The sequence below is a fragment of the Haliaeetus albicilla genome, chromosome 21, assembly GCF_947461875.1.
Source record: "Haliaeetus albicilla chromosome 21, bHalAlb1.1, whole genome shotgun sequence".
NCBI lineage: Eukaryota > Metazoa > Chordata > Aves > Accipitriformes > Accipitridae > Haliaeetus > Haliaeetus albicilla.
In genome coordinates, this window is record NC_091503.1 from 16,246,788 (window position 1) to 16,270,026 (window position 23,239).

At 43.7% G+C, this 23,239-nt stretch overlaps 1 protein-coding gene across 3 annotated transcripts in view; it reads left to right on the plus strand.

Annotated features, from left to right (window-relative positions):
* The first annotated feature begins 4,120 nt into the window (after positions 1 to 4,120).
* Positions 4,121 to 23,239, plus strand: part of DSP (desmoplakin) — a 41,036-nt gene continuing 21,917 nt past the window's right edge. For 2 of the 3 annotated variants that reach the window (XM_069809053.1, XM_069809055.1), the window contains exons 1-8: positions 4,121 to 4,619; positions 13,852 to 13,954; positions 15,601 to 15,749; positions 16,100 to 16,274; positions 18,960 to 19,088; positions 20,304 to 20,354; positions 21,334 to 21,495; positions 22,420 to 22,524. In XM_069809053.1, coding sequence (XP_069665154.1) covers positions 4,423 to 4,619; positions 13,852 to 13,954; positions 15,601 to 15,749; positions 16,100 to 16,274; positions 18,960 to 19,088; positions 20,304 to 20,354; positions 21,334 to 21,495; positions 22,420 to 22,524 — 1,071 coding nt within the window. In that variant the 5' untranslated portion in view covers positions 4,121 to 4,422. The remainder of the gene's footprint in view (positions 4,620 to 13,851; positions 13,955 to 15,600; positions 15,750 to 16,099; positions 16,275 to 18,959; positions 19,089 to 20,303; positions 20,355 to 21,333; positions 21,496 to 22,419; positions 22,525 to 23,239) is intronic. The other variant, XM_069809054.1, reaches the window with a different exon arrangement.

Here is a 23,239-nt window from a genome sequence, read left to right on the forward strand (position 1 = left end):
TAAATCTGCCCATAATTAGGCACCAGTTGAGTGTGTTTAAGATATATCTTCCCCACGACAGGGATATCTTTGAATAAGCTGTCTGAGCCCTCTCGGTTTGTTATTAATGCCATTTCAGACCATCTCTGCAGTCACTATAGAGGTGTTGCTACGGGCACCAGCTGGTGAGTCTCTCTTCCCATGCAGAGAAGAGCTCAGACTGTGGACTCGGGAGCGATAACTGTGAATTTTCTGGGGGGAGAGTTCAGCCTGAGTGAAGTGAGGAAGTCAAAGTTCCCAGGACTGACCTTCAGTCGTAATAAACATGGACTTTGTGAATGCTGCCAGTCAGCTTAAGCTGTCGCTTCCCAGGCAGCCCTTGCACAAGAGTGGTGGTGCATAGCAATCATTTTACAAAGGCACATAGCCAGATTAGTGGCTTGCACGTGCAAACTTGTCCTTACTTCTCAAAACTGTAGGAGTTAGGAACACAGGAGTCACATGCTGTTTTACCTGGATGATTTGATCTCTGTTTGGAATACCAGAGCTGGTTTTTCGCAAGCTACAACAATGGAAATCAGTTACCAAGCCATATTCAGATTTGTACTTTGAATGTCAGATGTCACTGGTTATCAATGTGTTTCAGCTATTTTAAATTTGTTTGGTTCCTCTCCATGCAAGGAGGGCATTAAAGAGAGGATGCCATTAAATAAGCTCAGAAGATGGCATGTAAAATAGGAGGGGCTGGCAGCTACTGTTAGAATTTGTTAATTAACAAGCCATTGAGGGGAATTTCAGTGTGCCCCTGAGAATTCAGTCCTTAAAATAAAATACAGATATCTCTCTGGTATAGACAGGGACAAATGCAGCTTGTTACATTCACCTCAGGTAGTGTCCTGAATAATTAAGGACCCACTATCCAGCAGCCTAAGCCTAAAATAGAGCTTTTGGGTACACCATTTGGTGTTGGGAAGGAGCCTTTTATGAAACCTAAAGAAATAGATTATGCCTAGCCCTCGTATTATGTATAAATGAACTTCCCTCTGTTTACTAAAGCAGTGTTCAGCTGTAGCCCCTTTGCCTCTTTGGAATTGCTTTCTCCTAATATCCTTATGGTGTTTGCAATTCCAAAGGAGGTGAGTTAGGATACAGGGCTGCAGGATGGACCTTGGGACTAGCTTGTTTTAAGGCGCCCAGAGGGAATATTATATCTCCTTTAGACTAACTTGCTTAAAGAGGGTCTCCTAAGAACCAGACAGTTTTTATGAATCCATGTCTTAAGAGGCAGAACTCAACCTTCTGCGAAGGCAGGTGAGCAAGAAACTCCAAATTACTGCATTTTATTCTTTTCTGCACAGAGTTTTCCTCAGAAGGAAAATGAGACTCTGCAGCTTGCAGAGTTTGCTGGATGTTTGCTCTCAAAAACTCTTTGAACTCAAAGAAGGTCAAGGAACTTAGGATGTGGCCTTAGGTACATCAGAACCAGACCTCTCCAGAAGTAGTGGAGCAAGGTTTAAGCAAGATCATCCAGTTACAACACTGATATTTTCCTGTAGTTGGTAGAATTTTAAGCAATACCCATGTGACTTGATCCTGCTTCAAGGTAACAGAGTCCACCACTTGGGTAAGCACCCAAGTAAAATTGACTGTTTCAGCAAATAAAAATATTCATATTTAGTTCTTTCATTTGCCTATGTATGAAAACAGACAGGACTATTGAGCTGTTTTCAGTATCGGTTCAGTCTTATCCTCTCCTCTTCATTTCAGTGGGGCTAATTGTGCAAGCAGGACCAGCAGAATCCACTTGCTATTTAAGTACATTTTTCTACATGTCCAAGTAACAGTGACTCATCCAGGCCTCTGGGTGTATCACACACATGCTGTCTCCATGACAGATAATGGAGTGTCTCACTGAGCTGGCACACCAGTCCAAGCTGAAAGGTGGGGCTGATTGGAGGTGGTGCTAAAACTTAGCAAGAACCTCAAATCAGTGTAATACTTTTGGATTTCTAAATACACATACGTAAAACTGGACAGCTCTCAAAGGGACTTGCTGAAAAAATGCTTTCTGATCGTATATGTCTCAATACAAGTGCCTCGCCTGATGCATCACCACTCAAAAAATCTGACTTTTAGGTACGCTGGTGGTACTAATGCAGCGATCTGTATTTATGTTTCAAAAAGTTTGGACTGGAGTATCAAGGCACAAAGTTCAAGTTTCCCTCATTCTGCATTTCCCTCCTATTCTACATCGGTTTTCTAGCTTTTTACTTCCTTCTTTATGGCATTAAGCCTATGTATTTGTCTATCTTACTCATCCTGACTGCTTTTGTATTCTGCTCCCTAATGACTTTGGAATGTAATGTCAAATCATCAAATCGTGCAGATGTAATCTGTATTCAAAGAAGCACCCCAAATCCACACATATATACATACATATATGTATGTGTGTGTGTATACATATATATATGCACTGATATATAATGATTCACGTTATATATAATACAGCATATATATTAGAATATAGAAGTCACTGTATGACTTCACAGATAATAGCCGACTTGCATTCTGCTTCTTTGTAGCACTCCATACAGCTCCGGGCAGTGCCGACAGGATGCCTTTTGGGACCAAGCAACCCCACGTTTGCTTGGAGGAGCTCTTATGCCCCTGCTACGCTGTGCCCACCATCACCTCCAGCAGCAGAGCAGGTTCTCACGTAACCTGCACCATGGTGCTCACACAGAGCCCCAGCAGTTTCAGTGGCATTGAGGAGAATTGCTCTCATTTGGTTTTCTCTTTTTGTCCTTCAGTATGTTTGTGTAGTTGTTATTTACTGTCCTGTGGCCTACCGCTTGGATTTAAAATACCGGGAAAATGATCAAGAAACAGGCCCAAGAATTTATGCATGGTGCAGGCTGCTGGTGACATCCCACAAGTTTAAAAAACTTATAGCACATGCATTGTCGCAGAGCATCAGATGACTGATATGGCTGGCTTCCATACTGCACTTTGGGATGAAAGCCTCGGTATTATTTTGGAAAAGCTCAGCAGGGTTATTCACAAGTGACTGCTGCTTCTTAAAGTCAGGTCAACTCCTCTTTGTTTTCTGACACCATGGACAAGTGCCCCGACCAGCTGAGGCAGTGCCACTGAGCATAGCTAAGAAATTGTTCCCAACCGACCCCTGAGACTGACCCAGCGGTCAATGGCTGGTCACGAAGGCACCACCGGGCATCCTACAGCAAACTGCCTTTGCCTACACCCTGCATGCACATAAATGTATTAAGACGGTTTTGCCTCTAGGATCTGGCTTATTTTTTATTTTTTAAGAGTAAAGCTCAACTTTCAGAGCATCAGAAGGCAGGAATCAAGAAAAACTAAGGGAGTCAGTTTAAACACGCGTTTCTGGATATCCTCTTTCTCATGCACAAATGCAGCCAGCGCATGACACCATTCAAACATTTCATGTGCTGGTGCACCAGTTTCAGGGCTGTTTCAGAAACGCACTGGGCTTGGCGTATCGACAGCCTTCCCAAATGCGAGACCCGATGTATTTTGGAGTTGACGACGCAAACATTTACGCCGTTTTCCTGACGAGCACGCCGGCCCTGTGATGCGCAGGGAGGAGAGGGCTGCTGCCAGCGGACTGGACCCATCCCTGACATAACGGTGCCGATTTAACCGGCTTTGCCATGTTTGGGTGCCGGTACTTTCCGGAGCGGCAGAAGGGTGTTTGCCGTCGGGGGCACCCCTGCCCCGGCCGCCCTCACGGCAGCGCTCCCGGCCCCGCGCCCCAAGGCCTCTACGACGGCCACAGGGAAAGCGCAAAGCCGGTAGATAGGATAGAGGCCAGGAGGGAGTTTTTAATGGGCTCCAACCTCCACTGGCAACTTAGGAGGGCAGCTCCACGCACCGAGGAAGGTGGAAACACCGGTGCGAGGCTGGGAGAGGCCTTGCGGTGCCCGGGCGGCCACCGGGGAGCGGCAGCACCGCCACCGCCGCCGCCGCGGGGAGGCCGGGCCGGGGCGGGCCGGGGGCCGGGACCGCGGAGAAACCCGAGGCGGCCGCCGAGGAGGACGCAGGCGAGGCGGCGGCTCCACGCCCAGGAGCGCCGCTTAAAACGGCCGCCGAAAGGTGTGGCTTCTCCTTTCCTCTGCCGGCGGGGAGGGGAGAGGACGGGACGGGACCTCCGCTCTTGCCGCCGCCGCCAGCCGCCGCCACCTCACACCGCTCCGCGGCGTCCCTGCCCTCCCCTCACCTGCGGGCCGCGCCGACCCCCCCCCGGCGCTCGGCCCTTCCCCGGCCCCCTCGGCGGGCTGCGAGGGAGAGGCGGCACCGCGGCGGGCCCTGCCGGGGGTGAATGCCTTTCGCCCCGTCGCGTCTGGGTCAGCCTCCCCGTCGCTTCCCCGCTCGTCCCCTCTCCCCCCGGGCCCCCCCGCCGCCATGAGCATCAACGGCGGCTCGCACCCGCGGATCAACACCCTGGGCCGGATGGCGCGGGCCGAGTCGGGCACCGACCTGCGCTACGAGATGAGCTCCCATGTGGTGGGGGGCGGCGGCGGCGGCGGCGGCACCCACACCCACAAGACCTACTACTACCAGAAGACCTACGGCGGGGACTACGCCTCCGACGGATACGGGTACGTGGGGGCCGGGATCGGGGGGGCTGAGGGGGAGCGGGCCCCGCCGGCCCCGCTGCCTCGGGCCCGCCTTGGGAGAGCTGCCGTGAGGCGCTGGCGGCTTGCTTTCCGAGGGGTTCGAGCTCGCAAGTCTTCCTTCTCCTCCCCGAGGAGACCCACCTCTAAAAGGCTTTTAAAAATGCAAGTAAAGAGCTGGCTTAATTTATTTAAAAGGAAAAAAAAAAACCGAAACAACTTTTGGCGGGGACTCTCTGTGAGGAGAGCGACGGGATGAAAGGCAGAACGGTAACCTCAGCGTCGCTCTGGGGTGTCCGTGCCTCTGTGCCAGCTGTACCGACCCAACAGCTCTCTGCTGATAAAACCCCGCTTTGCTTGGTGGTGGAAAGCAAGCTGTACTGAGGTGAGTTGCTTTATATCTCGTGCGGCCAGGCTCAGCTCTCGCTGTCCTCACCAGCAGTTGTGTTAACTAGGGCTGTAGAACGATTCCAGCCGGTGGGAATCGTTCTCTTGGTCATTTTTGAGTTTGTTTCTAGCTTGTGCAAGGCCCACGAGTTTAAGGTGGTGGTCTTTTATGCAGCGATCCCTGATATTTGGTGGCTGGGGAGCAAAGGTACAGCCTGCTTCCCCCCCTCTACCTTCTTAACTGTTTGCCGTGTTGCCGCGAGCGCCATGAAGATCTTGCGGGCAGGGTACTGGCTGTGGATCCTGGCTTGAAGAACACCTGCTTTCATGGATGCAGCTGTACCGGCAATCCACGCAGATTGATTCTGACAAAATAAGTGCAGTGGCCGTGAAGACCTCTCCATTAATCCCTTTGGCTGGGAGTTCACGGGACTGAAAAGCAGGCGGCAGTTAGAGTCGCTGAAGGAAACAGCACTGGTGTATGATAAGGCGACTATACAAAACACTGCTGGTGATTACTCTTTTTTACATGTGGAATGGCTCCATTAAACCCGTTGGCCTAATTATTCATGCCACTGACTTAGGGATTGATTTGGAAGTGCTGTCGTGTAATTTGTGTTAGAATTTAAGCCCTAATTTTACGGATGGTACATCAGGATTAGATTGCAGAAGGATGAGAATTACACATATATATTAAATAAACAGCAGATGAGAACAGGCGGGCTTTATTCTATCAAGCAGATTTATAAATGGCTGTAGAGAATTAGGATTACCCTAGAGAGCACTGAGAGCTCTGTTTAGGTACATCAGACCTGTTGCTAGAGGACTGCTGAACAAAAGACAAAATTTGCATTCTGCCTATTTTTTTGTCTGTTACTCTGCCCCGTTCTTAGTTTTAGTTCTTCATTTGGCTTTCAGTTTGGCGTGTGCACAGGTAAGTTAGTTACGATGAATCGCAGCTATAACTTGTCTGCTTGCTATTACGGTAGTATGAGAATACCTATTTATTGCTATATAATTAGAAAGGTTCAGTACTTTACCATGGGAGAGTGCACATACTAGGACTCCAAAATGCCATCGCTGTGTTGCGTTTGTGAGGATCTGTTTTGCTAGTGGTGCTCCACTGCAAATACCTTTACTGTTTGCAAGAGACAGACATGAAAAATTAATGACAGAACATGTTACTTCCTGGCTGTTCTCTTTTTCCAGACTTCACTCTGGTGCAACTATATTGGATTCACTAGACTGACTTCCCTGTTATTCCTGACTTTCACTAGAGGAGAAATACCTTCCTTTAATTTAGCATTCCTGGGGTTTCTTACATATTTTAAACAGTCTATAGTTTGTTAGGCTCTTCTTTCTTTAGTTTTCTGGGGTGGTGTAGCCAGAGTGGAAAGGACGCGCCTGATCAAGAGGTTGAAAACTTATCAACATCCTTTCATTTACTCTCTATAACATAATATTCATATCTCCTTTTTCGGAAGGCATATCTGGCAATGAGACTGCAATTAAAGTTCCTGTTCACTTTATTGCGAGGCTTCTGCATGGAGCTAAAGACCCCTGTTAATGAGATCAAAATACATATATATACATATTTACGTACAGGTTTTTTGTATGAGAAAAGATCTGACCATTCAAAGCACTTTAAATAATTATTTACAAAACAATATACATGTTTGCACCTTACTGAGTTGCATAGGTTTATTTTTAATAATTTGAATTAATTTAATGATTTGAATTAAGATGTCCCCCGCAATACAAAATGAGGGTTTTGTTGCCAGTTAATGAAAAAAAGCAATTGCCCGATTTTGCACGTTCACTGCATGCAGAAAGTCCACTAAATCCTGTGCATGTTGTGCTTGCAGAATCAGGGCCATCCTCTACGGAATTGGTTTTAATAATTGCTTTCAGCCTGACATCTTTAGTGCCAAAGTATAGTGGCAGTTACCAAACTCATAAAACTGAGGCTTCTTTTTCCATTGGGGAAGATTACTGTACCTTAATCCTAAATGGAGTAGGATTCAATTTAGGGTCTAGTCTTGTAAGTTTTGGGGCGTATTCTGCCGAACAAGTCCGTGCTGAGTATTACATTACTCACAGAGCAATATAAGACGCTCCCTACCCTTAGGGCTCAGCAAGGTGCTTTTACAACATTCCCGGTTTCTTCTGGCTTGGGAACTCAGTATGAGCTTGGCCCCAGTACAGATACTCAGCTTGACAGTGAGTCACACGCTCCTAAACTGCCAATTCATCAGTCGAATATTTATCAATGTTTTTGCTACAGAGAGATAAAATCTGATATGCTGTGAGAGAAAGGAAAGAAGTGGCAAGTTGTGCAGTTTTATTTGTCATTGCTGAGAACAGGGAAAAAAATAGCCTAGGATTCATGATCACTGTGTGATGTGAAAATAAATTAATTTACACAATTCTGCTTAAGAGTTAATGTAACTTCTGTGCTTTAAGTTAGAAAAGGAGTTAGAAATTCACATCCTGTGCCCTGACATTACTTTCAGGGACTGACAGACAAAGTAAACTTGGAGAAAACAGCTTCAAAGCCGTGTTTTTGCCCTTCTCATCAATCTCGCAGGGATCTGCAGGGTCCTGGCCAAGCTAAGTGGTGATAGGGCTGGCGTGGTAAGGTCCCCTTTAAGCTCCTCTTCCACAGCATTGCATGGAGTGGGTAAAAACTGCCCCATGACGAACAAAAACATGGGCAGATGGAGAGGGAGGAATGTGTCTGAATTGCTGCTGAATACCTGCCACACCAGCAGAGCCTGCGCTGTGCTTGAGCTGGCTGAGAAATGGGTTTCAGCAACAGCTGGTGATGCTGCCACGCCATGAGACAAAAACCAGGTTGTACCTATCCCAGCTCACCTTTTCATAGGTACATGCATGAGATTTCAAGCTAGATACCTTTGCAAGTGTGAAAGCCTCTGTCAGGCAAGGGATTTGCTGGCATTTTGAGCGGCTGCTCTCCGGCACAGGTATATTTCCATGGTCCAGGCTGGACCCTGTGTTTGGCACCTCCCTCTCCCAGAGCCAGAGGTGGGAGAGGCAGCGTGTCTGCAGCCTGCAGCACAGGGCAGGCATGGCCTTTAGAAACAGTGCTGTTGCTCCTGGAGATTAATACCAGTGGGAAAAAGTGCGAGGATTTTCTGCAAATAGGTGTGGCGGGATCACTTGTGAAACCCTGCTTGCTCTGAAGGCACTTGGCCTCAGGGATCTTACGATTTCACCCGTGACTCTTAAGGTTTTGCACATTTCTAATGGTATTTAGAGCCCGATGGTGCAAGATGCAGGCATCTTTTGAGGTTTCCTGTCATCGTGCCTTAGTCTGTGTGCATACTCCGCAGATGGGACTAGTTTGGCGAGGCCATGGTGTGCCAAAACTGATCCTAGTAAGAGCAGAGACGTATGGGGAGAACCCAGTTACAAAACTTTTGATGATTTCCGACACCGGCATTCACCTTCTTTGAGGCGGCGGGGGGAAAGCTGTGTTGTAGTATTTTAATTTCTGTTTATATTCTTACGGATATTGTGATTTGCCACCGTTTGCCAGTGTATGCCTGTGCAGGGGTTTTCAGGGGCACACACGCACAATGGGCAGGCGGTGGCGGATGGGTGGTGGTTTAGTTGGTGTGTGTAGGCTGTGTGCTGGGAATGGCCATTCCAGGTCAGGTTTTTCTTCTAACTTGCCTACCCTGGGCATACCAGGTAATCCCTTGATGAATCTATTGCTTGTTCAAACAAGTCTGTGTGGATGGGGTGGGGGGGTGGCGGCAGGCAGGGAAGAAAAAGTAGTGCTATTGTTTTGCTCTCATCGTTGTTATGGGAGTCCCTCAATACTTTGGATCTGCAAAAAGACCTTTTTTTAAAGCTTCCTCTACTTTTTGAATGAAAAAAATGCTTTGAATTTTTAAAAGGCTAAATGTTTTGTGGAGGAATCAGAAAATTTAACAAGGATTATTCTAATTTGGTTTAAATTGGATCTTTGGGCCAAGAGTCTCCCCTTTGTGCTTCAAAAGCTTTAAGGAGCTGTCAAGCTGCTGGAAGGCTCCACAGAGCTGCTGGAGGTGCTCCCGTGTCTCCTTTGCCCTGCTTCTCTAGACGCTAATCGCCCCCTGGATAACTCGGAGGCTGTGTACTAACAAAGGCAGAAACCAGAGCAGCCTCCACGTTGCAGGCCTTTATGCTGGGGGTGTGCAGGTCTTCAGCAGCAGGAGCCAAATGAGAAAGCAGAAGGTAGCTGGCTTTCTTCCTTGCCCCTCAGGTTCTGCAGTAATGACAACTCGGTTGGGCCTGTAAGGGTGCAAGCTGAGTGTTTACAGAGGATATGTCATTTATTCAAAACTTATCACTTAGGAAATCTTGCGACTGCTTGAATAAGTCAGTGGCAGCAGCAGTCAGCCATGCTGTGTTCCCGGGACGTGGGCACTGCTGGGTTTGCCATGTCTGTCTCAACTCTTATAACTCATCGCGTGACCTCGAGTGCATTTCTCAGTCCCGTTTATGAAAAACAGGAGTAGTTATTTCTTGTTTCTGTAGAGCTGGGGGTCTTGTGAGGATCACTGGTACTGCTTAACAGTTAAGTACAATCCTAGTTCAGAAATGGAGGATTCACAGGAAGGTAACGGCTGAGCTTAGCTCAGGTGGGGTATATTGCAGCAGGGAGATGTTGTCTGAGCTACCGTCCTGCCCAAATCCCAGTGACAGCAGAGGTTGGGCTGTCCTCTCATCTCTCTGGGAGAGCAAGAGTGCAGTATAGCAAGGGAGAAATGTGTTCTGCCTTGACATGCAGAAAGCAGGGTGGCTCCTATACAGAATGACGACAATGTGAAGATGCTGTGCCTTTCCTAGGGTTCTTCTGGCAGTAGAGAGATATAGGGCTACATTTTCAGATCCCAAATAAAAGTGATTCTTCTGTGTTTTGAAGTGTTCTCATAATTTTAAAGCAAAGACACTACCCCCCTTTGTTTTCCTTTATTCCTATTAAACTATGTAACTATTAAAGTTAATGACTATTAAAACTAAGTCATTTTAATAAAGAACTCAGCTTAATAGTATCTTTTTGAAATTCATGAGTTGCCTTCAAAATAAGTGTCATGGTCTAAAATTTTGAATTGTAGGGACAAATAGGTAGTTAAGGTCTGAAGCAGTCCAGGCAGTTTTGCTCAGTGCTGTTCTGCAGGGTTTACAAAACCAAAGTAGTACAGCAAATAGTCAGATTATTGCAAATGTGTGTATTTATTAGTAGGAGTCCCTGCACTCTCGTGTTACAAGTCCTGCTAAAAGACCAAGCTCCAGTTCTTTCCCTTTCTGCTGGAGTGGTTGAAAATGTACGCTTTGTTTACAGGGGTGCAGTAAAACAAGTGAAAAACCTGTCCATATTTTCACTGTGTGGTGTGCCTACAGTGTTTGGTGCAGCAAGATCCTATTCACAGGTTCAAGCTTTAGATGCTGCCAGAGTTCAAATCAAATCAAATTGTTTTCATAGCAGCAGTAGTTGTTACAATGACCAAACATTACTTTAAACGTATTCAGTTTCATGTAAACAAAATCAGAGGAAGCAAGAGAGACATTGACAAAATACCATCTATAGTAATCTGCTTACTCTGTGTCCTGTGAGGATTGTTGGGGTCCTATATCTTTCTGAGGGACATAAATGTATTTTTATATAGGATCTAGGTTACATGGTTGTACTTTGAAAATCCAGCTTCATTCTTGCCTCCACTTTACAATGCTGCCTAGCATGTTCAGGGGTTAGGGTTTGCCTCAGTTTCTTTGAGCCAGTATTTTTTGTGTTGGATATGGTTTTCCTTTGGCTGGCTCTTTCCTTCTGCTTCAAGGTTGGACGTCTGCTTACTCTGCATTGGGGTTTCCGCTTTGATCTACTTATTCCCATTAAAGGCCTGTTGGCTTCAATAAGAGGAATATTATACTGAGGGCCTTTGAAACTGCTTATGAAATACTCTCCTGTCACATGAGTGAAAAGTACTGAAGATGTGTCCATGTGAGACTGTGCTCGTGCCATCTGATGTATCAAGCAATATATGTTGAGGTATTGTCTTGCGAAGTGTTTTTATTTTTTAAGTTCAGAAATTGATTTATGCCCTTCTTGAGTATATTTGTGCAGCTAAATCCTCTTCAGATTTGAAGTCTTTGAGTCCTGTTGACTTGGTGGAGCTATGCCATCAAACGTCAGCTCCTGTATTGGCATCTGTAGTCTCTGGGTATGCCCCATGTAGCTCTATTTGGTCGGCTGACGGATTTGAAAGCCGTTGGCTCGGCCAGTGTCATCAGCTGCCTTTAACAGGCCACTACCTTTTCACCTGTTATCCTAGTACTGATCTCGGTATTTTGACTAGCAAAACAGTTACTTGTTTAAAAACAAAACTGACATCCAAGTTGTTAAAAACAGCATTGATGAAATATTGTGCTCTTTTTTGATTTCGGTTTGTATTGCTCCAACTTCTGCCATTATTTTGGTTACATCTTTACTGACTAGATTGGAGAGCCTTAAACACTTGCTGCTTTCTTCTTGTGAAGGTCCCCATGAACTGTAAACAAGTAACTTGTAGAGCTTTATTTTAAGATCTAAATAGGGTGCGTTTAAGCCTCCCACTTTAAGGCATCTGCTCCTGCCTTTGAAACAGTTTTGCATACCTGTATTAAACCATCTTCAGTTTTCCAACTTTTTTATTATTTGGACAATAATTCTGTATGTGGTATTCAAACATTATTGGGATGAACATAAAATACTTGTAATTCTACTTGTCCTATCTTTTAAATGGTTTTAGTAGTTTGATTTATTTGAAAATAGCTTTTCTTCACAATTTCTGAGCGTGTTAACTGTGACAGCCGTTGTTCAGACCTCCTTTCAGTGTAAAGTGAAGTAATGCCTTTGAGGTCAGTGAAGTTATACTGAAGCCATTGGCGATACACTAATTTATTACAGTAGAAGTCTGGTCCCCATCTATAGTTCTTTTGGCTTTAATGGATATCCAGCATTTATAGCTGTCAGGAGATGACTGAAAAAGCGATTGAAGAAAAAACCCACTCTTCTGATGTTCTAAAAAGAGAAAATTGCTTGGAAGGTTCCTCTCTCTTCTTTATTATGTTTCATTCATGAGAATAATTGTGGGTATAATTAAATGTAAATTTTAGATGCAGTCAGATACTTCTGGATCCAAACACAACAGTGATGCCTAAGGAGAAGGAATGATTTAGAAAAGGAAGCTGATGGGAAGCCTGGCACACAATCAGACCCATATGTTATTCTTCACAATTGTTTTCTTTAAGCTGTTTCCAAGATATACAGGGGTGCATAGCACAGTAGGGCGCAGCATTTGTGCAGCCAAAGGGTCACAGTGCAAGCCAGGAGTTACATGTGTACAGCTTGTTTTAAGTTATCCAGTGATTCTCCAGTCCTGTCTCTGACAGTCTATTCCCTGGTATTGGGGGAGGCTGGTGAAAAGTTGCTCAAACTTTTTCCACTTCTTCAAGAAGAGCTGATAGGAGAACGGCAGGCTGCTGAAGCACCAACTGCACGCACTGCAGAAGAGCTCTTAAAAAAATACTGTTGAACATTTCTCATCACTGCAGTGATTTTCCCAAGGACAGCTCTGATAAGTTTTTCATGTTGTCACAATTCCTTTTGCAAAGGATGGTCAGTCTGTTGAAGTCAGTGGAAAGATTTCCGTTGAATCCACGTGACTTCCTGGCTCTGAGCTGGACAGGTTTGCACCGATAGTCTTTTTGATGTTAGTGTTGTGTGGAAGGTTTGAACCTTCAGTGATTTGTAATGGAAAAGGTTACTTACTGTGAACACAGGAGTTAGAAAACTAGACAAGGCTCGGAAGCATCTTAATTTCTTACTGTCTCTTAGTAGTGGTTTATTTTAGTTTCACTGGCAAGTGCTTGGGTTTGGGAGCCGCCTGGGCTTGCTTGGGAGCTCTGATTCCATCAGCAAGGAATGCTTCTGTGCTTGAAGCACCTCACCCATGTTCAATCAACTAGCAGTGGCTCGCTTTGGTGGCTGAATCCCAAATGCTGGAAGAGCAACCTTCTGGTGGTATGGATGCAGTAAATTATGTGCAAGACAAAAATAACGACCCTGTTATCAATCTTGGCTTTTTCCCCCACTAGTGTTTTCAGTTCTGGAGTTGTAATTGGAATCCCCAACCTCCCACTTTATTTATCTGTAAGAAAGCATGTCCTCTAACTCCAGGCCATACATCTGTTTTTGTAGTAGCTTGTGCATCTTGTAATTCCTTCTTAAGACACTGCACTAAGCTTCATGCATTTCTGCTTATAGGAGGGCCCTTCCTACGTTTGTATGGACTTGTGTGCTCATACGCCTCTGCTTTCCTTTTATGCTCTGACATTCGATGGCTGGTGTCCTAACACATACAATAACATCATGCAAAAGCTATGTTCTAATGTATTGACTTTAACAAAAGATTGTGAATAATTAATTCTCACTGTAATACTGCCAAAGTTTTGTCTATCAAAGCTACAAATACCTGTACTGGAAGAAAAACTTTCTCCTTTATGGCATGCCAGTTTCCACCTTCTACTCTATCCTGTGGTGAAGTCGGTCAATGCCTGCTGTTAGAGAGTTATAAAGTGGCTCTGCCATCATGGAATCAGCATTAAAACTTCAGAGTACAGTTATGCAGGAGGGCCAGATAAAGCGTGTGTGTCTCTGAAGCTAAATGAGGTGGATTATTCCATGTAACTTCCCTTAGCTGTTCTGAATTTGTATGTCTCATGTCTCTTCAAAATGTGCGATTACTCTGTACTTACTTCATCTTCTTCTCCCCCACAACAGTCAGAATGGGACCTGTACAGTGTCCAGACGCCAGAACACCATCCAGGAGCTTTTGCAAAACTGTTCGGATTGCCTGATGCGAGCTGAGCTCATAGTACAACCCGTGAGTGCTTCTTGTTGTTCTTATCAAAAGTGATTATGAATATTACAGGGAGTGAACGCTGCATTGTTATCTGGACTTACAGGCTCTGCTTCTTCGTCTCATTTCTCCCCTCTCAGCTGTTTGTGAGAGGCAACTGGGAGCAGAACAGCATACTTCCTAGGTCTCCCTCTTCTGTCTCCAGTCGGTGTTCAGTAAAACTGACTGAAATGCATCCGATTAAAAGGGGGACTTCTTGATTTAAAAAAAAAACAACCCACCCTTCAAACAGGTTCTGCTCAGTGTAAACAGCTGTTAATAATGTTATGACCACTTATACTCTCTTAGTGTGTCCTGTAGAATATCATCATCATTTTCTGGGCCGTAATGAACCTGAACCACCATAGGAAAAACCTTCATTATCTTTATATTTTCTTTTTCCAGGTGATTCCTAAAGAAGTATATGAAAGTAGATTAAAATCTTCTTGACTGTTTCATCCCAAAAGCATACAGATGATCTTTGCTGTATGTTACACTGATATAAACCCATAGTGCCTGGGGGTGGGTTACTCATTGATGCTAGATTCAGTCCCGGTGAACATGACTTTGCCGAAGTCAGAGGAGGTGCAGGGTGGTGAAGGCATCCTGCTGTTGAGGCCACTGAGATGCAAAACCCGTTCACAGTTCTGTCAGTAGATGTGATTTAATGCACACTTTTGGACCCACTGTGGACAGAAAATTCTTTCAGGAATGAACTCTGGGGTTAGCAGTTCATTTCCTTTTCAGAGATACAGCATGTGTGAACATGTTTATATAAAAATCAATGCCAGAGTAAATACTGCCTCTTGTTAAGGATTAATATTATTCCAGTGAAGTTAAAAGAAAGTGATGTTTAGTTCCAGCTTGGTGCCACAACATGCATTGCTTACTTGGTTTTTTTTCTTTTCTTTCTGAGGGACAAAGTAATGAGGTCCAACATTTTATTTGCAAAATCAAATCACAGCTGGGTTATGTTTTGTTCAGCATGGCTGTGTCAGTGTGGGATGAGATCAAAGAGCCATGTTTTCCTGCTTGAAGCACCATGACCGTGCTGGTCCACTGCACTGAGGGTGCACAGAGAATTTGCCTAGACTTTGGGTGATAAGGTGGGATGCAAGTGTGACAGGGCATGGAGCTGGTCCCAGGCAAACAGGGTGCTGTCTGTGTTTTTGCAGGGGAGAAGGGTCTTAGAACCTCAGGGAAAGTTGTGAAAAATCAGGAGCAAAATCCACAAACTCCCACTAGGACAGTGTTTGCTTCTTGTCCTCTAAACACAAAAGCATAAGGTCTTTAAAACTTAGCACACCATGTGAAGCCTTGGCTCCACTGAAATAAACATCAGTCAGGATGTGCTGTTCTTTATGGAAAGATTTGGTTGGTACTATGTTTTAATAATTTTCTTTCGTATTTTATTTGTAATTAGGACTTTGCAATGACTGTGGATCCTCTGTTAATTGGCCTTCTGCCAGTTAAAATTGGCAGAGACCTAGTGGTTGAAACCTATCATGCTTCTTAAAAATAATCAGTCCTCATAACATATCTTTTAAAACAACTAAGCTGAAGCTTAGGTGATGAATATTTAATTTAATCTCCCATTTCTTTCTTTTTTTTTTTTTGTTTGTTTGTTTTAGGAATTGAAATATGGGGATGGTGTCCAGATTAGAGGGAACAGAGATCTGGAAGAGTGTTTTGCACAGGCAAATGACCAAATGGATATCCTGGATGGACTGATCAGAGAGATGAGGCAGATGGGCCAGCCCTGTGAGATGTATCAGAAAAGGTATTGCCAGGGAAGGGTTGGGGGAGGGAATGTGGCTGGTAAAAGTGTGTGGTATCTCAAGTGCTCACCTTCTCTGGTGTTGCAGGATGTGACAAAAATCAATGAAGTGGAAGTAAATCTGTTTGGGTCATGCTAACATGGAGAAGGGCCTTGCAGTAATATACTTATAACAGCATTTCACACCTTGGTTGTCCCCATGAAATTTTAGTCAGTTTGGTTTTTTTTCACAGCCTGTGCTTTCAGCGCTTTGTTTTGAATACTTGGTGGTCCAGTGGGAGAGATGAATTGCATTGTTTCCATGTTTTCTGGGTGTTTTCTTCATAGATGCTAAGTGGCTTCTTCCCTTTCAGGCTGCTTCAACTTCAAGAGCAAATGCGTGCCCTGTACAAAGCCATCAGTGTTCCCCGTGCCAGGAGGGCCAGCTCCAAAGGTGGTGGTTGCTACTCCTCTCAGAGTGGCTCAGGTTGGGATGAGTACACGAAACGTGTCACAAGTGAATGTTTAAACTGGATGAGGCAGCAGAAGGTAAATCTGTGGAAAACCAGAGACACTGCTAAGACCTAGTGTTGTTTATGAATTTCACCTCACATGTAGTAATGTTTTGGGTGCCAGTAGAAAATTAAAAGTACACATAAGACTCATATATTATTCCAAGTTCATCTTCCCCCCCTCCCCCAGTATTGTACATATAGTGAGTTTCCACTGAAATATGAACATGGATTTGGGGTCATCTTTTGCAGAGGAAGAAGTGTGGAAGTTAGATTTGAAAGCTAAATGAGACACAGCTGTTAACATAACAAAAGGCATTGGCATGTTTGCCTTAGAGATTATTATGCTCGATATTTCCTTCCTTCCTTCCACAGGTTTCCTTTATGATTCGTATTTATTTAACCCTTTACACCGATAGGACCAGCTTCACAGATTTAACCATTGTGCATATTTTACAGTTGTTCTCCCCCTCTAATCTATCCTTATCACAGTGGGAGCCAGAAGGTAGAGCTGATTGCCACAGGACTAGACTTCCGGAATTCGCTGCCAAAATCCACGTGAAAATGCTGAAGTTGTGATCTGTTGCATTCCCAGAATAAATTTGCCTATGCACAGCCGTTGATGGTGTAACCTGGAGTAGAAAACACATGTTGAGAGCTCATAGTCTGTTTTTGTGCTGCTGAAGTGAAAGTTGGGTGTTTGTGGTTGACAGCCCTTTCTGAGAGGCAAGTAGGGAGGATGGAACAAGGTGGCTGAAGTTATACTTTGCAGACTCCTTGTAAATTGAAATTGCGTTATTTTTATCTCTCTCTATTAGGTGGTTGCTTAGTGATCCTGTCATAGTTATCTGCATATGGTGTTTGCCAGGTGGTTGCTGTGTAAACCAGATGAGGAGGGGAGAGCTCTGTACCGTTCCCATACTTTTATGTGAGTGCTAGTCATAGTCTAGTCTTTCAGTGCCCTCCCATAGCGTGGCATGTTTTAGAGGAAGAAGGGGAAGTGGAGATACACTCCTTTAGTAGTAACATGTATAAGCATTGTGCCTGGACAGTAACAGCAGATGTAATTGCTCTGCACCCACTGTGGGAGAGTAGGCTAATTGTCAGACCTGCCATGGTTTGAGGAGTGATGTTGAACAGACACTGGGCACTCTTCCAGCGATGAAGGACAGTGAACAAGCTGCACCTCCCAAAGACGCCACGTGACACCCTGCTCAGGCACCCCTCACTAAGCACAGGGGGCATAAGCAAGTACTTTATAGCTGCGTTCCCACACAAAACCTCCTGTGAAAGTAAAAGTCTCTCTCTCTCTCCCCCTCTCCCTTTTTCAGTCCCTAAGGCAAAGCTGAGGTGGGGCCAGTAAGCACTTAGCTCCCTGTTGGGCTTTTGAGATTTTTTTTTTAAGGGAAAATTTATTTTTAACTTTCTATCATGCCTTTTCTTTCCATCGTGCCTCGCTGTGCCCCATTACCTGCTCACATTGGGACTAGGATAATGTTTCCCCTAGTAACATGGTGAGATGTGGGAAGAAGTTCTGAGCAGCTGTGGTTTTCTGCCGGTGTTTTTCTGTTTTCTGTCTGGATGGTTTGCTGACAGGAGAATCAGGTGGTAGGAGGGTTGGTCAAATTTCCAGTACAGAATTAGGGAAAATGCAGTGAAATCCAGACAGCCTTTTTTCGCATACTGGCAGCCAGCCAGGACTGCCACTGTTGCCACAGTCTCTTTAGACTGCTTAAATATAATGAGGAGGGTCAAAGTCCTGTAACTTTTAAATGGCTGAATGCAAAATGGTTTTGTTTCTTGGATCGTTTTCAACAGTGCCTTTGAACCCCTGTGCTTGAGTGTGGTTCAGGCTTTATTGTCATCTGTTGACTCTTAGAGATTTAGCTCCAGGCTGGTAATTACTAAATTCGGTCCCAACCCAAGATTAAGATACCTGTTTCTTTACTGTGTGCGTGCGCAGACAGGCATTCAGACAGAAATGGAGTGTGTCTTTAGAGCGTAAAAGAGGATTTGGAGTTTGAGGAGCTGAATTGTGAATTCCGTGGCTTTTAATATTTAAAAATAATGAAACAAAGAACTGCAGTCAGGTAGTTTTTGAGTTAGTAATTATCCAGGTGTATTACTGTTTTTCAAAGGCTGTTTTTAGAGATTTTCACTTGGCAACCTACAATAAATGTTGCCAAAACGCAAGACAACACATTCTATAATAATTTCAGTTTATCTTCTGTTTTTTCATTTAGTTTGACTGCATTTAACTGAAGTTATTGGAGTTTATGTGAGCATAATTAAGATGGAAATGTAGTTTACTGGGCTACAGAACTTGGGTCTGGGTGTTTTCACATGAATTGCATGAATAGCATTGTTTGGTAAAGTAATAATTTGTTTTCAGAGTGATAAGAATGTAACTATACTGTAGAACACAAACGAACAGTTTGGTCCAAAGAAAACAGATGAAAATACACTACTGAGTGTGCTTCATCTAGTCTAATTTTAAGCAGCTTAAATATTTTTCCCTACTTTGTTTCTTCTACTTTGGAAGCCTGTCACACAGTTTAAGTGATGACAATTTTAAGAAATTGTAACCCCCTATTCTGAACTTCCCTTTGTTCAGTTTTACTCTCTACTGCATAGTCGTGTTTCCTTCAGTTCAATTCCTTGATGCTCTGATTTAGATAATAAAGTTGGAAATGAAAGTACAAATACTGTCTCTTTCTCCTAGGCTGAAATGGAGCTAGTGAAATGGGGGTTTGATGCAGCGTCCATTGAGCAACAAATTGGTGACCACAGAAGAACTCACAATGCCATTGGAGACTATCGCTGGCACCTGGACAAAGTCAAAACAGATCTGGTAATTACTGTCTTCCCTTACAGGTTGCTTGGTGTAAATTTATATCATTGACTTGCTGCTGTTCCACTACAAAAAAGAATGCTGAATAGCTCAGCTTCTTTTCAGAAAGCACTGGTGTCATGACAGCAATCAGTTTCAACTCTAATATTTTTTATTTCGTGATTATTTTGTGTTCCACTTCTTTCCCTAGAATTTTAAAAATTTAGTAGGTATTTAACACTTTGTTGTAGTGTACCAAGGCTGGCAAATAAATACTGCAACGTTTTTTGTGAGAAGAATGGCTAAGAATGATTATTCTTGCTTTCTGTCTAGGTACGTTAAAACAAGAAAGTGAAAGGATAAGGTGGGTGCTTAGTACAGCCTTAAGTAATGAGGAAATTTCTGTGAAAAATGCCCAAATTCTGGGCTAAGCTTAGAGCTTTTCTTACGTGTGGACTTTTTGTTTTCTTTTTCTTTTTTTGCCCCTCTGAGACTTCTGTTTCTCTCTGGATTTTGTGATTGGAATAAAGAAGTTGCTGGAATAAAGAAGTCATTGAAAATGCAGTGGTTAACTTCCTCTCCTATCAGCCCAGCAGCTAGGTATAGGAGAGAGAAGGCTTACTTCATTCCCATTCTTCTTTTCTGTTAGTTGCTCACACAGACAGGAGGAGAGAGAGTTGGATCTAAAGAAAAGGCACTCTGTTCTGGAGCTCTGATCTCTCAGCCAAGCTGAAGAGTGGAAGGGGTGTTATTCCCTTTTTGCTTCTTCAAATAGGAAAGGTGGTAGTCTGGCCTTATGGAATACCAGTTCCAAGGTTGTGCAGGTTCCCAGTCATACGAACAGGAAAAAAAATTGGAGCCTCCTGCTCACATCATAGTTTATACTACTTCATAATCTCCAAAGCTAGCTCTAGGACTAGCTGGTTCCCCACAGCTGTCTAGGAGATTGGTACAGAAAGAGATCCAGTTTGGGGAGCTGTGTTGGTATTACAGGGGTTATGTGCAATCTTGCTTATGTACTAAGCATCCCTGAGGGAAGTAAGTTTGTCCAAGCCTTGGTTTTATACTTCTTGTGGTCCTCCAGTGGTGCAGATTTGCTACTCACCTGTGTCTCTTGCAGACATTTGCAGGTTACCACCTGTAGTTACAACATTATAATACTGACACTGTAAAGGAAATATCAGCAAATAGGCAACTTGTAAAAGGCTCACTAAATATTTGCTGTCTCTGTTTCAGCGTGAGAAAGCTGCAGTTCATCAGCTGGAGGAAGAATATGAAGGACTGCTGGTGAGCATGAGATGTGTTAATTTCTGATACCCTCTATGATGAATGCTCTTTTTGCTTTATTAACACTGGTGTTACAGTCAAGGGACACTTCGGGTTTCAACAGAGTGACAGATGCATATTTAAATAATTCTGTTCAGCAGTAAACTGTCAGTGCTTTGTAGTTTCTGTAAGGTTCAGTTTGAGTCATGAACTTGAGACTAATTCATTACCTCGTGTATAATAGACTTACCCTCACGAGGAAGTTTCTAGTTTGCACCTGGTGAAGGGAATTGGTCACTAAGCTGCTGAAGAGTAGAGCTCTACCTCCTTAATGGGAGTAAATGTAGCAATGAAGTTAGTCTATATATGAAGCTTAAAAAGTTACTCAAAGGTGGGATTACAATCAAATTTGGTGTAGGGCTGTGCACCTTCCCTGTTTTGGATCTTCATGTAAAATACAGTAAGAATCTTGTGCAAATGGTAGATTTAACCCTTTGGGATTGGAAGCTGATTCCTGTACACATTCAAGCAACAGGATGTGTATTATGATGTGAGGGTGGAGAAGGAATCTTTTCATCAAGTGTCATCTGTGCAAAAGGTGCTACAACATCAGGGATGTAGTATGAGCAGCAAATGCAAGTAGAAGTGAGGTTAAATGTTCGGGTGTTTTGTATTTTCCCCCGTGCCTTTTTGCTTGCCTACCTACATGTCTGCTACACTTGTGTTTGGAATAACTTTCAGAAGCTGCTGACTTCAGATTCCCATTGTTCTATAAATCCAAACACATTGTCCACTGTCCATTGCCAGCAGGTTTCATGCCTCTATAAACGCAGGCACATTATCTGCTGTCCATTGCCAACAGGTTTTATAGATGTGCGATTTTTACCATTATTTTAGTTTTCAAAAAAAGAAAGGACACCCTGTGCTCTTGGCTTCCCCTTCTCCACCCAGCAAAGGCATTTCTGTGTTTATGGCTTCTAATTTCTGGAATTCCTTGCAGAAATACTCCTTTGAGAGAATGGATCAGCTCCGTCAATTCCAGAACCTCATCCAAGCCACCAGCAGAGAGATCATGTGGATTAATGACTGTGAGGAAGAAGAGCTTCTCTATGATTGGAGTGACAGGAACACTGACATCTCCAGGAAGCAGGAGGCCTTCTCTGTAAGACAGCTCAACCTCCCCATGCTTTCCATGGGTCCTTTTTTGGGATAGTGAGAGAGTTACAGCCTGGCTCTGAGGGACTGATCACAGGACGGGCATTTCTTCACTGTTTTGAAGTTTCTGGGGATTTTTATCCACACTTTCGGATTAAGTACTGTGTGACAACCTTTTGAGTCAAGATTGGACATCTATTGGAAGATTGTGGTCCCATTCAACCAGTTGTCATGGTTTCTTTTGACCTTGGAAGCTGGCCTTATAAGTGCAGTCCACTGTGGACTATTAATGACATATAGGTTGTGCACGCTGTTGGCATGCTAAACTAAGGGACTTGAATCAAGTGGTTTAATTCTCCCTGTTAGGACTATGTAGGGGTTAGAGGGTCCCCATGTTTGGCCCCAGTGTCTGTCATCAGGAAGTAAAGCTATACCAGAGGGAACTGGTCTCTTCCTCTGATGGTTTTGCCAGCAGCATGTTGAGCACATGGCCAGAGGTAGTTTGCACTGCTCCTTGTCTTCTGTGGGTATGTAGGGAAATAGAGCATGTGCATTTCTTTAACCAATATTGGTGCTGATCTCCAAACTGAAAAATGAATGAAAGTTCACACTACTAAGGAGGTACCTTTTTTTTTTAGTTCAGCTGTTCTGGATGTTGCAAGATGCAGTCATTTTTGCTTCCATCATTCCTAGGAAAGGCAGAACTTTTGCCGCTTTGCTATGTGAAGCGGTAAGCCTAGAGACTAGAATTGAGATTATTGTACCTTCTTTGATTCTGCTGTCTTCATAATTAACTTCAGTACACTGAATAGAATATGTAGTGTTAGCAGGATAATTTTACATTATCACAACTACCTGGAAAATTTTAAGTAAATCATCCTGTGCTGCGTACGTTTGGGGGCTTGTTTAATGCTGTGTTTTGGTTGTTTAGAAACGCATGAGTGAACTGGAGCTTAAAGAAAAAGAACTCAATAAGCTAAAGCAAGAAAGTGACCAGCTAGTGCTCAACCAGCACCCTGCTTCAGACAAAATCGAGGTGAGTTAGACTTCGTGTGATTTCACTTGCTCCTTTCGTTGGTATGTGGCAAAAGTTCTCAGTGAAAGTCTGCAAATGAAATGCTGTGTTTGGACCTGAGAAAGGTTTGCCTGCCAAAAAGTATGTCCGTTTTTATACAGCTATATGAGATGCTCTAATAAATGTTACTACCTTCCTCTACAAACCTGGCCGCAAGAACTGCAGGCTTCTTAAGAGCTATTGGGAGAGCTCTCATTGCTATCAAATTTGATGATAGATGCCTGTAAAAATTTATATGAGGCTTAGGGAGTTGTCTGAGTGTATTGAAATTGCTGTTATCTCGTTTGAGTTGCCTACAGTGTGGCAGAATCTATGGTGGGAAGGCATGTCATTGCTCTTCTGCTATTTTAGTAGGCATGTTTTGAAGAAAGCCACACCCTTTATTGAGGTTTTATATTTAATCCAGGTGCAAATACTTTCTGCAGCTGAAATTCATAGTGCATTTCTACAGCTTAGCCAAGACATTTTTACTTTCACAGCTTGGTGTACATTTGCCTTTCAATTACAAAGGCTGCAACAATTTGGAAAATCTCATTTTATTAGGAAATGCTGTAGTTCTTATAGTTTTAGGAGTGCATAAGAATCCTGAAACTAAAAGAAGCTAATAGGAAAACAGAGTCCTTTCTGCTTTTCAGTGTATTTACTTTGTTAACTGTTACCATGTTGTGTGAAATCA